This window comes from Bufo bufo, chromosome 3, assembly GCF_905171765.1.
Source record: "Bufo bufo chromosome 3, aBufBuf1.1, whole genome shotgun sequence".
Classification (NCBI taxonomy): Eukaryota; Metazoa; Chordata; class Amphibia; order Anura; family Bufonidae; genus Bufo; species Bufo bufo.
In genome coordinates, this window is record NC_053391.1 from 702,644,775 (window position 1) to 702,659,511 (window position 14,737).

A 14,737-nucleotide genomic window follows, 5' to 3' on the forward strand; every position below is an offset into this window, starting at 1 on the left:
TCTTTGGTTTTCTTCTTCAGGGCCAGGGTCAGGCCTTGTATAGCTTTATCCCTTTTTATGGAGTTTTTCTCTTCGGCAGCAAACCCGGCTTTATTGGCTTCAAGCTTTTGCTGGAGCTCATTGATCAGATTAGCCATCTCTTTGACCTTTCTCTCGTTAAGGTTCTCTTCTTTACCATCCACCCTGTCTCCATTACATGTTGGTTTAGGGGGTTCTAATAAGAGGTTACCAGGCTGGTCACTGGACGCTTCGCTCTTCATCATGGAGGCGATCTGCTTCTCCAGCTGGGCTATGAGAGCGTCTTTGGAGTGTACGGTCTCGTTTAGACATTGTATAATCCAGTCTCTCTCCTCCAGGATCTTCATGCTCTTGGTATACTGCTCATTGACGGTCAGCAGTCTCTCCTCAGTGGTGAACCTCTGCATCCGCTCCTGGTCGAGCAGCGCACACATCTTTTCCAGCTCTGCTTTCTCGTGCTGGGTTTGGTTTTCCAGCAGATGGACGGCACGGCTGTGGGCGCCTTCCATGTCCTGCAGGCGTCGGAGGTGCTCTTCCTGTAAGCGTTGGACGGTCAGGTCGTGTTCGCCGGTCAGACCCTCCACAGCCTTGGAGGCTCGGACCAGCAGGTTGTGCTTCTCCTGGAAGTCGTGCTTGAGGCTCTCCACCTCCACCTTGAGCTCGATGTTCATGCGGTGGAGCTCGTCGCTGCTGGTCTCGTACTGCCGCTGCACCTGCTCCTCCAAGAAGTAGATGCGGAGCTTCAGGTTGAAGTTCTCCTTCTTCAGATCCGTGATCTGTTTCTCGAAGTCCTTCATGGTGTGAGCGCGGTCCACCGGCAGCCGCTCGTAGTCTGAGATTGGGTGGGGGGCACCGTCATACATGGAGGTGGGGGACGGAGCCCTCTCATAGCCGGCCAAGGCATGCCAAGCCCTCTCATAGCCACTCCGCGCCGTCTCGTCTTTAGAGGAGTCTGGGCCATGTCTCCTGCCCAGGCCATGTGTCTCCACAGAGCACTCATCTCCCAGGTCTCTCCTCTCTGTTATGAGGGGATGTCTCTCCACTGACTGAGCGTCTCTCTCACTGGCAGTCTTGTAGTGATGTCTCTCACCTTCAGTCACGGAGCCGCCGCCGCTGATTTTCCCGTTCTCTCCTGCGGCTGTGCCCTCCATGCTGGAATGGATCGTTATAACGGTCACCGCGTCCACGGTTTAAACCGCCGCCATCTTGTGTGACGAGCGCGTCCACTAAAGAGTTAACGTGCGCGTTCAGGAAGCCACTGCGCATGTGCCAGGATCACCGGAAGCGCGCTGTCGTGTGCAGGACACTGTGGCAAAGACTACGCGCCTGCGCACTAAACGCCCTGACCGTTACTACAGAGCTGAGAGAAGGCGCGCTTCACCTACCGCACACTACTCATACCTGTACGTTCTCATTTACCGCAAAGGCGGCTTTTTACCGCATTCACTCCATTATATATCACCTCACAGGATATTATATACTGCAGTTATTACATGATATCACCACACAGTACATTATATACTGCATATATTACATGAAATCCCCACACAGGACATTATATACTGCATATATTACATGAAATCACCACACAAGACATTATATACTTCATATATTACATGAAATCCCCACACAGGACATTATATACTGCATACATTACATATCACCACACAGGACACTATATACTGCATATATTACATGATATCACCACACAGGACACTATATACTGCATATATTACATGATATCACCACACAGGACATGATATACTGCATATATTACATGATATCACCACACAGGACATTATATACTTCATATATTACATGATATCACCACACAGGACATTATATACTGCATATATTACATGATATCACCACAGAGGACATTATATACTGAATATATTACATGATATCACCACACAGGACATTATATACTGCATACATTACATATCACCACACAGGACATTATATACTGCATATATTACATGATATCACCACACAGGACATTATATACTGCATACATTACATATCACCACACAGGACATTATATACTACATATATTACATTATATCACCACACAGGACATTATATACTGCATATATTACATGATATCACCACACAGGACATTATATACTGCATATATTACATAATATCACCACTTAGGACATTATATACTGCATGTAGTTGCAAGAAAAAGTATGTGAACCCTTTGGAATGATATGGATTTCTGCACAAAATGGTTATAAAATGTGATCTGATCTTCATCTAAGTCACAACAATAGACAATCACAGTCGGCTTAAACTAATAACACACAAAGAGTTAAATGTTACCATGTTTTTATTGAACACACCATGTAAACATTCACAGTGTAGGTGGGAAAAGTATGTGAACCCCTAGACTAATGACATCTTCAAGAGCTAATTGGAGTGAGGTGTCATACAACTGGAGTCCAATCAATGAGATGAGATTGGAGGTGTTGGTTACAGCTGCCCTGCCCTATAAAAAACACACACCAGTTCTGGGTTTGCTTTTCACAAGAAGCATTGCCTGATGTGAATGATGCCTCGCACAAAAGAGCTCTCAGAAGACCTACGATTAAGAATTGTTGACTTGCATAAAGCTGGAAAGGGTTATAAAAGTATCTCCAGAAGCCTTGCTGTTCATCAGTCCACGGTAAGACAAATTGTCTATAAATGGAGAAAGTTCAGCACTGCTGCTACTCTCCCTAGGAGTGGCCGTCCTGTAAAGATGACTGCAAGAGCACAGCGCAGACTGCTCAATGAGGTGAAGAAGAATCCTAGAGTGTCAGCTAAAGACTTACAGAAGTCTCTGGCATATGGTAACATCCCTGTTAGCGAATCTACGATACGTAAAACACTAAACAAGAATGGTTTTGATGGGAGGACACCACAGAGGAAGCCACTGCTGTCCAAAAGAAACATTGCTGCACGTTTACAGTTTGCACAAGAGCACCTGGATGTTCCACAGCAGTACTGGCAAAATATTCTGTGGACAGATGAAACCAAAGTGGAGTTGTTTGGAAGAAACACACAACACTATGTGTGGAGAAAAAGAGGCACAGCACACCAACATCAACACCTCATCCCAACTGTAAAGTATGGTGGTGGTGGCATCATGGTTTGGGGCTGCTTTGCTGCGTCAGGGCCTGGACGGATTGCTATCATCGAAGGAAAAATGAATTCCCAAGTTTATCAAGACATTTTGCAGGAGAACTTAAGGCCATCTGTCCACCAGCTGAAGCTCAACAGAAGATGGGTGCTGCAACAGGACAACGACCCAAAGCATAGAAGTAAATCAACAACAGAATGGCTTAAACAGAAGACAATCCGCCTTCTGGAGTGGCCCAGTCAGAGCCCTGACCTCAACCCGATGGAGATGCTGAGGCATGACCTCAAGAAAGCGATTCACACCAGACATCCCAAGAATATTGCTGAACTGAAACCGTTCTGTAAAGAGGAATGGTGAAGAATTACTCCTGACCGTTGTGCACGTCTGATCTGCAACTACAGGAAACGTCTGGTGGAAGTTATTGCTGCCAAAGGAGGTTCAACCAGTTATTAAATCCAAGGGTTCACATACTTTCTCCACCTGCACTGTGAATGTTTACATGGTGTGTTCAATAAAAACATGGTAACATTTAACTCTTTGTGTGTTATTAGTTTAAGCAGACTGTGATTGTCTATTGTTGTGACTTAGATGAAGATCAGATCACATTTTATGACCAATTTCTGCAGAAATCCACATCATTCCAAAGGGTTCACATACGTATTACATAATATCACCACACAGGACATTATATACCACATTTATTACACGATATCACCACACAAGAGATTATCTAACACAGGGTGTATTCAAACAACCATGTCCATTTTGAAGGCCACAAAGCACAGACACCAACTGTGTGCACCCAAATTGCAGTTGCGACCAAAAATAGGACATGTCCTATCTTTAGCAGCACGGCCACACAGACCTGGAAGCATGTCCTACATTTGGCTGCAATATGAGGAAACTGACCCTTTGAAATCAACGGGTCCACACTGTTATGCAGGGTGCACATGGCCGGTGTCCATGTTTTGCGAATCCGCATTTTCTGGTTCACAAAACAGATATCGCCATGCAATTGCACCCTTATTACATTATATCACCACACAGGACATTATATACATTATTTTATATACACCATATGCAATTTCACAGTTTTTAACATCCAGCCTCTAGCCATGCAGTCTACCATTACCACAGTGTATAACATCCAGCCTCTAGCCATGCAGTCTACCATTACTACAGGTGTATAACATCCAGCCTCTAGCCATGCAGTCTACCATTACTACAGGTGTATAACCTCTAGACATGCAGTCTACCATTACTACAGGTGTATAACATCCAGCCTCTAGCCATGCAGTCTACCATTACTACAGGTGTATAACCTCTAGCCGTGCAGTCTACCATTACTACAGGTGTATAACCTCTAGACATGCAGTCTACCATTACTACAGGTGTATAACATCCAGCCTCTAGCCATGCAGTCTACCATTACCACAGGTATATAACATCCAGCCTCTAGCCGTGCAGTCTGCCATTACCACAGTGTATAACATGCAGCCTCTAGCCATGCAGTCCACCATTACCAAAGTGTATAACATGCAGCCTCTAGCCATGCAGTCCACCATTACCAAAGTGTATAGCATGCAGCCTCTAGCCATGCAGTCTACCATTACCACAGTGTATAGCATCCAGCCTGCCTCTAGCCGTGCAGTCTGCCATTACCACAGTGTATAACATGCAGCCTCTAGTCGTGCAGTCCACCATTACCACAGTGTATAACATCCAGCCTGTAGTCATGCAGTCTACCATTACCACAGTGTATAATATCCAGCCTCTAGCCATCCAGTCTGCCATTACCACAGTGTATAATATCCAGCCTCTAGCCATGCAGTCTACCATTACCACAGTATATGCCATGCAGTCTGCCATTACCACAGTGTATAACATCCAGCCTCTAGCCATGCAGTCTGCCATTACCACAGTGTATAACATCCAGCCTCTAGCCATGCAGTCTGCCATTACCCCAGTGTATAACATTCAGCGTTTAGTCATGCAGTCTACCATTACCACAGGTGTATAACATCCAGCCTCTAGACATGCAGTCTACCATTACCACAATGTATAACATCCAGCCTCTAGCCATGCAGTCCACCATTACCAAAGTGTATAGCATGCAGCCTCTAGCCATGCAGTCTACCATTACCACAGTGTATAACATCCAGCCTATGCAGTCTACCATTACCACAGTGTATAACATCCAGCCTATGCAGTCTACCATTACTACAGTGTATAACATCCAGCCTCTAGCCGTGCAGTCTGCCATTACCACAGTGTATAACATGCAGCCTCTAGTCGTGCAGTCCACCATTACCACAGTGTATAACATCCAGCCTGTAGTCATGCAGTCTACCATTACCACAGTGTATAACATGCAGCCTCTAGCCGTGCAGTCTACCATTACCACAGGTGTATAACATTCAGCCTCTTGTAATGCAGTCTGCAATTACCACAGTGTATAACATGCAGCCTCTAGCCGTGCAGTCTACCATTACCACAGTGTATAACATTCAGCCTCTTGTAATGCAGTCTGCTATTACCACAGTGTATAACATGCAGCCTCTAGCCGTGCAGTCTACCATTACCACAGTGTATAACATTCAGCCTCTTGTAATGCAGTCTGCCATTACCACAGTGTATAATATCCAGCCTCTAGCCATCCAGTCTGCCATTACCACAGTGTATAACATCCAGCCTCTAGCCATGCAGTCTGCCATTACCACAGTGTATAACATCCAGCCTCTAGCCATGCAGTCTGCCATTACCACAGTGTATAACATCCAGCCTCTAGCCATGCAGTCTACCATTACCACAATGTATAACATCCAGCCTCTTGTAATGCCAGACTTAAATCACCAAGCACAATGTCAGGTGGGGGACGGAGTGGTGTAAAGCACAATTCCACTAAACCCTGGAGCAGTGGGGACGCCTTCTGTGCAATCACCAATGTCACTTTATCCGTCTGATGGATGAGACTGGTGAATTGCCATCTGTTCCTCCATGGGTACAAGCTCCATAAGGACATGGTTCGGGATGTCTAGTGTAAATGAACGTGACCAGCCGCACAGAACCCCATCATCAACCACATCTAAACCCAGGACGGACACTGCAAGCTAGGGCATTCGAGTTGTGGCCTGCTGTTGTCGAGTAGCATGCACCCAATTAGGCTAAGGCTCCCTCTTATGTAACTAATGAAGACTACACTGTATAGTTGGTCTGCCACACGTGATTCGGCTGCATCCCAAAAGCCCCACGGCAGTGCTGTGTGGTCATATACTTATACCCAAGAAATACATCCAGGTCCCTCTTGAACTGGTTTAGTGAGTTCACCATCACAATGTCCTCTGCCAGAGAGTTCCATAGTCTCACTGCTCTTACAATAAAGGGTCCATAGTCTCACTGCTCTTACAGTAAAGAGTCCATAGTCTCACTGCTCTTACAATAAAGGGTCCATAGTCTCAATGGGGTCATTTACTATCCAGAAATACGCCTATATTTGGTGTATTTGTGGCACAACTATTCCCTACTAACACCAGGTCTAGAAAAGTGGGTGTGGCATGGGCAGGGAAGGGGACAGGCCGTCTGCTTCATTATTTTCTAAGCCTGTTTTAGGCGTAGAAAATTGTCTAAATGTAAGTCAACAAGGAAGCTGGCTTATATTTAGACAGGCGGTGGATACGCCGATGTTATATAGGGGCTGGTGCCTTAATAAATGACCCCCATTGTTCTTACACTAGAAATCATAGTTTCACTGCTGTTACAGTAAAGATTCCATAGTCTCACTGCTCTTACAGTAAAGAGTCCATAGTCTCACTGCTCTTACAGTAAAGAGTCCATAGTCTCACTGCTCTTACAGTATAGAGTCCATAGTCTCACTGCTCTTACAGTAAAGAGTCCATAGTCTCACTGCTCTTACAGTAAAGAGTCCATAGTCTCACTGCTCTTACAGTAAAGAGTCCATAGTCTTACTGCACTTACAGTAAAGAGTCCACAGTCTCACTGCTCTTACAGTATAGAGTCCATAGTCTCACTGCTCTTACAGTATAGAGTCCATAGTCTCACTGCTCTTACAGTATAGAGTTCCATAGTCTCACTGCTCTTACAGTAAAGAGTCCATAGTCTCACTGCTCTTACAGTATAGAGTCCATAGTCTCACTGCTCTTACAGTAAAGAGTCCACAGTCTCACTGCTCTTACAGTATAGAGTCCATAGTCTCACTGCTCCTACAGTAAAGAGTCCATAGTCTCACTGCTCCTACAGTAAAGAGTCCATAGTCTCACTGCTCTTACAGTAGAGTCCATAGTCTCACTGCTCTTACAGTAAAGAGTCCATAGTCTCACTGCTCTTACAGTAAAGAGTCCATAGTCTCACTGCTCTTACAGTAAAGAGTCCATAGTCTCACTGCTCTTACAGTAAAGAGTCCATAGTCTCACTGCTCTTACCGTAAAGAGTCCATAGTCTCACTGCTCTTACAGTAAAGAGTCCATAGTCTCACTGCTCTTACAGTAAAGAGTCCATAGTCTCACTGCTCTTACAGTAAAGAGTCCATAGTCTCCCTGCTCTTACAGTAAAGAGTCCATAGTCTCACTGCTCTTACAGTAAAGATTCCATAGTCTCACTGCTCTTACAGTATAGAGTCCATAGTATTACTGCTCTTACAGTAAAGAGTCCATAGTCTCACTGCTCTTACAGTAAAGAGTCCATAGTCTCACTGCTCTTACAGTAAAGAGTCCATAGTCTCACTGCTCTTACAGTAGAGTCCATAGTCTCAGTGATCTTACAGTAAAGAGTCCATAGTCTCACTGCTCTTACAGTAAAGAGTCCATAGTCTCACTGCTCTTACATTAAAGAGTCAATAGTCTCACTGCTCTTACTATAAAGAGTCCATAGTCTCACTGCTCTTACAGTAAAGAGTCCATAGTCTCACTGCTCTTACAGTAAAGATTCCATAGTCTCACTGCTCTTACAGTATAGAGTCCATAGTATTACTGCTCTTACAGTAAAGAGTCCATAGTCTCACTGCTCCTACAGTAAAGAGTCCATAGTCTCACTGCTCTTACAGTAAAGAGTCCATAGTCTCACTGCTCTTACAGTAAAGAGTCCAAAGTCTCACTGCTCTTACAGTAAAGAGTCCATAGTCTCACTGATCTTACAGTAGAGTCCATAGTCTCAGTGATCTTACAGTAAAGAGTCCATAGTCTCACTGCTCTTACAGTAAAGAGTCCATAGTCTCACTGCTCTTACATTAAAGAGTCAATAGTCTCACTGCTCTTACTATAAAGAGTCCATAGTCTCACTGCTCTTACAGTAAAGAGTCCATAGTCTCACTGCTCTTACAGTAAAGATTCCATAGTCTCACTGCTCTTACAGTATAGAGTCCATAGTATTACTGCTCTTACAGTAAAGAGTCCATAGTCTCACTGCTCCTGCAGTAAAGAGTCCATAGTCTCACTGCTCTTACAGTAAAGAGTCCATAGTCTCACTGCTCTTACAGTAAAGAGTCTATAGTCTCACCGCTCTTACAGTAAAGAGTCCATAGTCTCACTGCTCTTACAGTAAAGAGTCTATAGTCTCACTGCTCTTACAGTAAAGAGTCAATAGTCTCACTGCTCTTACAGTAAAAAGTCCACAGTCTCTGTCTTAAAGTAAAGAGTCCATAGTCTCACTGCTCCTACAGTAAAGAGTCCATAGTCTCTCTGCTCAAACAGTAAAGAGTCCATAGTCTCACTGCTCTTACAGTAAAGAATCCATAGTCTCACTGCTCTTACCGTATAGAGTCCATAGTCTCACTGCTCTTAGAATAAAGGGTCCATAGTCTCACTGCTCTTACAATAAAGGGTCCATAGTCTCAAAGGGGTCATTTACTATCCAGAAATACGCCTATATTTGGTGTATTTGTGGCACAACTATTCCCTACTAACACCAGGTCTAGAAAAGTGGGTGTGGCATGGGCAGGGAAGGGGACAGGCCGTCTGCTTCATTATTTTCTAAGCCTGTTTTAGGCGTAGAAAATTGTCTAAATGTAAGTCAACAAGGAAGCTGGCTTATATTTAGACAGGCGGTGGATACGCCAATGTTATATAGGGGCTGGTGCCTTAATAAATGACCCCCATTGTTCTTACACTAGAAATCATAGTTTCACTGCTGTTACAGTAAAGATTCCATAGTCTGACTGCTCTTACAGTAAAGAGTCCATAGTCTAACTGCTCTTACAGTAAAGAGTCAATAGTCAGACTGCTCTTACAGTAAAGAGTCCATAGTCTCACTGCTCTTACAGTAAAAAGTCCATAGTCTCTCTGCTCTTACATTAAAGAGTCAATAGTCGCACTGCTCTTACAGTAAAAAGTCCATAGTCTCACTGCTATTACCGTAAAAAGTCCATAGTCTCACTGCTCTTACAGTAAAGAGTCCATATTCTCACTGCTCTTACAGTGAAGAGTCCATAGTCTCACTGCTCTTACAGTGAAGAGTCCATAGTCTCACTGCTCTTATAGCAAAGCCCATATTCTCAGTGCTCTTACAGTGAAGAGTCCATAGTCTCACTGCTCTTACAGTAAAGAGTCAATAGTCTCACTGCTCTTACAGTAAAAAGTCCATAGTCTCTGTCTTACAGTATAGAGTCCATAGTCTCACTGCTCATACAGTAAAGAGTCCATGGTCGCACTGCTCTTATAGTAAAGATTCCATAGTCTCACTGCTCTTACAGTAAAGAGTCCATAGTCTCACTGATCTTACAGTGAAGAGTCCATAGTCTCACTGCTCTTACAGTGAGGAGTCCATAGTCTTAATGCTCTTACAGTGAAGAGTCCATAGTCTCACTGCTCTTACAGTAAACAGTCCCATAGTCTCACTGCTCTTACAGTAAAGAGTCCATAGTCTCACTGCTCTTACAGTAAAGAGTCCATAGTCTCACTGCTCTTACAGTAAAGAGTCCATAGTCTCACTGCTCTTACAGTAAAGAGTCCATAGTCTCACTGCTCTTACAGTAAAGAGTCCATAGTCTCACTGCTCTTACCGTAAAGAGTCCATAGTCTCACTGCTCTTACAGTAAAGAGTCCATAGTCTCACTACTCTTACAGTAAAGAGTCATAAGTCTCACTGCTCTTACAATAAAGAGTCCATAGTCTCACTGCTCTTACCGTAAAGAGTCCATAGTCTCACTGCTCTTACCGTAAAGATTCCATAGTCTCACTGCTCTTACAGTAAATAGTCCATAGTCTCACTGCTCTTACAGTAAAGAGTCCATAGTCTCACTGCTCTTACAGTAAAGAGTCCAAAGTCTCACTGCTCTTACAGTAAAGAGTCCATAGTCTCACTGATCTTACAGTAAAGAGTCCATAGTCTCAGTGATCTTACAGTAAAGAGTCCATAGTCTCACTGCTCTTACAGTGAAGAGTCCATAGTCTCACTGCTCTTACATTAAAGAGTCAATAGTCTCACTGCTCTTACAGTAAAGAGTCCATAGTCTCACTGCTCTTACAGTAAAGATTCCATAGTCTCACTGCTCTTACAGTATAGAGTCCATAGTATTACTGCTCTTACAGTAAAGAGTCCATAGTCTCACTGCTCCTACGGTAAAGAGTCCATAGTCTCACTGCTCCTACAGTAAAGAGTCCATAGTCTCACTGCTCTTACAGTAAAGAGTCAATAGTCTCACTGCTCTTACAGTAAAAAGTCCACAGTCTCTGTCTTAAAGTAAAGAGTCCATAGTCTCACTGCTCCTACAGTAAAGAGTCCATAGTCTCACTGCTCTTACCGTAAAGAGTCCATAGTCTCACTGCTCTTACCGTAAAGATTCCATAGTCTCACTGCTCTTACAGTAAATAGTCCATAGTCTCACTGCTCTTACAGTAAAGAGTCCATAGTCTCACTGCTCTTACAGTAAAGAGTCATAAGTCTCACTGCTCTTACAATAAAGAGTCCATAGTCTCACTGCTCTTACCGTAAAGAGTCCATAGTCTCACTGCTCTTACCGTAAAGATTCCATAGTCTCACTGCTCTTACAGTAAATAGTCCATAGTCTCACTGCTCTTACAGTAAAGAGTCCATAGTCTCACTGCTCTTACAGTAAAGAGTCCAAAGTCTCACTGCTCTTACAGTAAAGAGTCCATAGTCTCACTGATCTTACAGTAAAGAGTCCATAGTCTCAGTGATCTTACAGTAAAGAGTCCATAGTCTCACTGCTCTTACAGTGAAGAGTCCATAGTCTCACTGCTCTTACATTAAAGAGTCAATAGTCTCACTGCTCTTACAGTAAAGAGTCCATAGTCTCACTGCTCTTACAGTAAAGAGTCCATAGTCTCACTGCTCTTACAGTATAGAGTCCATAGTATTACTGCTCTTACAGTAAAGAGTCCATAGTCTCACTGCTCCTACGGTAAAGAGTCCATAGTCTCACTGCTCCTACAGTAAAGAGTCCATAGTCTCACTGCTCTTACAGTAAAGAGTCAATAGTCTCACTGCTCTTACAGTAAAAAGTCCACAGTCTCTGTCTTAAAGTAAAGAGTCCATAGTCTCACTGCTCCTACAGTAAAGAGTCCATAGTCTCTCTGCTCAAACATTAAAGAGTCCATAGTCTCACTGCTCTTACAGTAAAGAATCCATAGTCTCACTGCTCTTACCGTATAGAGTCCATAGTCTCACTGCTCTTAGAATAAAGGGTCCATAGTCTCACTGCTCTTACAATAAAGGGTCCATAGTCTCAAAGGGGTCATTTACTATCCAGAAATACGCCTATATTTGGTGTATTTGTGGCACAACTATTCCCTACTAACACCAGGTCTAGAAAAGTGGGTGTGGCATGGGCAGGGAAGGGGACAGGCCGTCTGCTTCATTATTTTCTAAGCCTGTTTTAGGCGTAGAAAATTGTCTAAATGTAAGTCAACAAGGAAGCTGGCTTATATTTAGACAGGCGGTGGATACGCCGATGTTATATAGGGGCTGGTGCCTTAATAAATGACCCCCATTGTTCTTACACTAGAAATCATAGTTTCACTGCTGTTACAGTAAAGATTCCATAGTCTGACTGCTCTTACAGTAAAGAGTCCATAGTCTAACTGCTCTTACAGTAAAGAGTCAATAGTCAGACTGCTCTTACAGTAAAGAGTCCATAGTCTCACTGCTCTTACAGTAAAAAGTCCATAGTCTCTCTGCTCTTACATTAAAGAGTCAATAGTCGCACTGCTCTTACAGTAAAAAGTCCATAGTCTCACTGCTATTACCGTAAAAAGTCCATAGTCTCACTGCTCTTACAGTAAAGAGTCCATATTCTCACTGCTCTTACAGTGAAGAGTCCATAGTCTCACTGCTCTTACAGTGAAGAGTCCATAGTCTCACTGCTCTTATAGCAAAGCCCATATTCTCAGTGCTCTTACAGTGAAGAGTCCATAGTCTCACTGCTCTTACAGTAAAGAGTCAATAGTCTCACTGCTCTTACAGTAAAAAGTCCATAGTCTCTGTCTTACAGTATAGAGTCCATAGTCTCACTGCTCATACAGTAAAGAGTCCATGGTCGCACTGCTCTTATAGTAAAGATTCCATAGTCTCACTGCTCTTACAGTAAAGAGTCCATAGTCTCACTGATCTTACAGTGAAGAGTCCATAGTCTCACTGCTCTTACAGTGAGGAGTCCATAGTCTTAATGCTCTTACAGTGAAGAGTCCATAGTCTCACTGCTCTTACAGTAAACAGTCCCATAGTCTCACTGCTCTTACAGTAAAGAGTCCATAGTCTCACTGCTCTTACAGTAAAGAGTCCATAGTCTCACTGCTCTTACAGTAAAGAGTCCATAGTCTCACTGCTCTTACAGTAAAGAGTCCATAGTCTCACTGCTCTTACAGTAAAGAGTCCATAGTCTCACTGCTCTTACCGTAAAGAGTCCATAGTCTCACTGCTCTTACAGTAAAGAGTCCATAGTCTCACTACTCTTACAGTAAAGAGTCATAAGTCTCACTGCTCTTACAATAAAGAGTCCATAGTCTCACTGCTCTTACCGTAAAGAGTCCATAGTCTCACTGCTCTTACCGTAAAGATTCCATAGTCTCACTGCTCTTACAGTAAATAGTCCATAGTCTCACTGCTCTTACAGTAAAGAGTCCATAGTCTCACTGCTCTTACAGTAAAGAGTCCAAAGTCTCACTGCTCTTACAGTAAAGAGTCCATAGTCTCACTGATCTTACAGTAAAGAGTCCATAGTCTCAGTGATCTTACAGTAAAGAGTCCATAGTCTCACTGCTCTTACAGTGAAGAGTCCATAGTCTCACTGCTCTTACATTAAAGAGTCAATAGTCTCACTGCTCTTACAGTAAAGAGTCCATAGTCTCACTGCTCTTACAGTAAAGATTCCATAGTCTCACTGCTCTTACAGTATAGAGTCCATAGTATTACTGCTCTTACAGTAAAGAGTCCATAGTCTCACTGCTCCTACGGTAAAGAGTCCATAGTCTCACTGCTCCTACAGTAAAGAGTCCATAGTCTCACTGCTCTTACAGTAAAGAGTCAATAGTCTCACTGCTCTTACAGTAAAGAGTCCATAGTCTCACTGCTCTTACAGTAAAGAGTCCATAGTCTCACTGCTCTTACAGTAAAGAGTCCATAGTCTCACTGCTCTTACCGTAAAGAGTCCATAGTCTCACTGCTCTTACCGTAAAGAGTCCATAGTCTCACTGCTCTTACCGTAAAGATTCCATAGTCTCACTGCTCTTACAGTAAATAGTCCATAGTCTCACTGCTCTTACAGTAAAGAGTCCATATTCTCACTGCTCTTACAGTGAAGAGTCCATAGTCTCACTGCTCTTACAGTGAAGAGTCCATAGTCTCACTGCTCTTATAGCAAAGCCCATATTCTCAGTGCTCTTACAGTGAAGAGTCCATAGTCTCACTGCTCTTACAGTAAAGAGTCAATAGTCTCACTGCTCTTACAGTAAAAAGTCCATAGTCTCTGTCTTACAGTATAGAGTCCATAGTCTCACTGCTCATACAGTAAAGAGTCCATGGTCGCACTGCTCTTATAGTAAAGATTCCATAGTCTCACTGCTCTTACAGTAAAGAGTCCATAGTCTCACTGATCTTACAGTGAAGAGTCCATAGTCTCACTGCTCTTACAGTGAGGAGTCCATAGTCTTAATGCTCTTACAGTGAAGAGTCCATAGTCTCACTGCTCTTACAGTAAACAGTCCCATAGTCTCACTGCTCTTACAGTAAAGAGTCCATAGTCTCACTGCTCTTACAGTAAAGAGTCCATAGTCTCACTGCTCTTACAGTAAAGAGTCCATAGTCTCACTGCTCTTACAGTAAAGAGTCCATAGTCTCACTGCTCTTACAGTAAAGAGTCCATAGTCTCACTGCTCTTACCGTAAAGAGTCCATAGTCTCACTGCTCTTACAGTAAAGAGTCCATAGTCTCACTACTCTTACAGTAAAGAGTCATAAGTCTCACTGCTCTTACAATAAAGAGTCCATAGTCTCACTGCTCTTACCGTAAAGAGTCCATAGTCTCACTGCTCTTACCGTAAAGATTCCATAGTCTCACTGCTCTTACAGTAAATAGTCCATAGTCTCACTGCTCTTACAGTAAAGAGTCCATAGTCTCACTGCTCTT

General features: G+C 43.3%; 1 protein-coding gene across 1 annotated transcript; it reads right to left on the minus strand.

Moving 5' to 3' along the window:
* Positions 1–2: 2 nt before the first annotated feature.
* Positions 3–1,258, minus strand: LOC120994136 (CDK5 regulatory subunit-associated protein 2-like; the record flags this gene model as incomplete). The annotated part of the gene is made up of 1 exon (XM_040422591.1): positions 3–1,258. A coding segment is annotated over exon 1 (1,167 nt), but the record flags the coding sequence as incomplete, so codon positions are not given.
* Between the last annotated feature and the right edge of the window lie 13,479 nt (positions 1,259–14,737).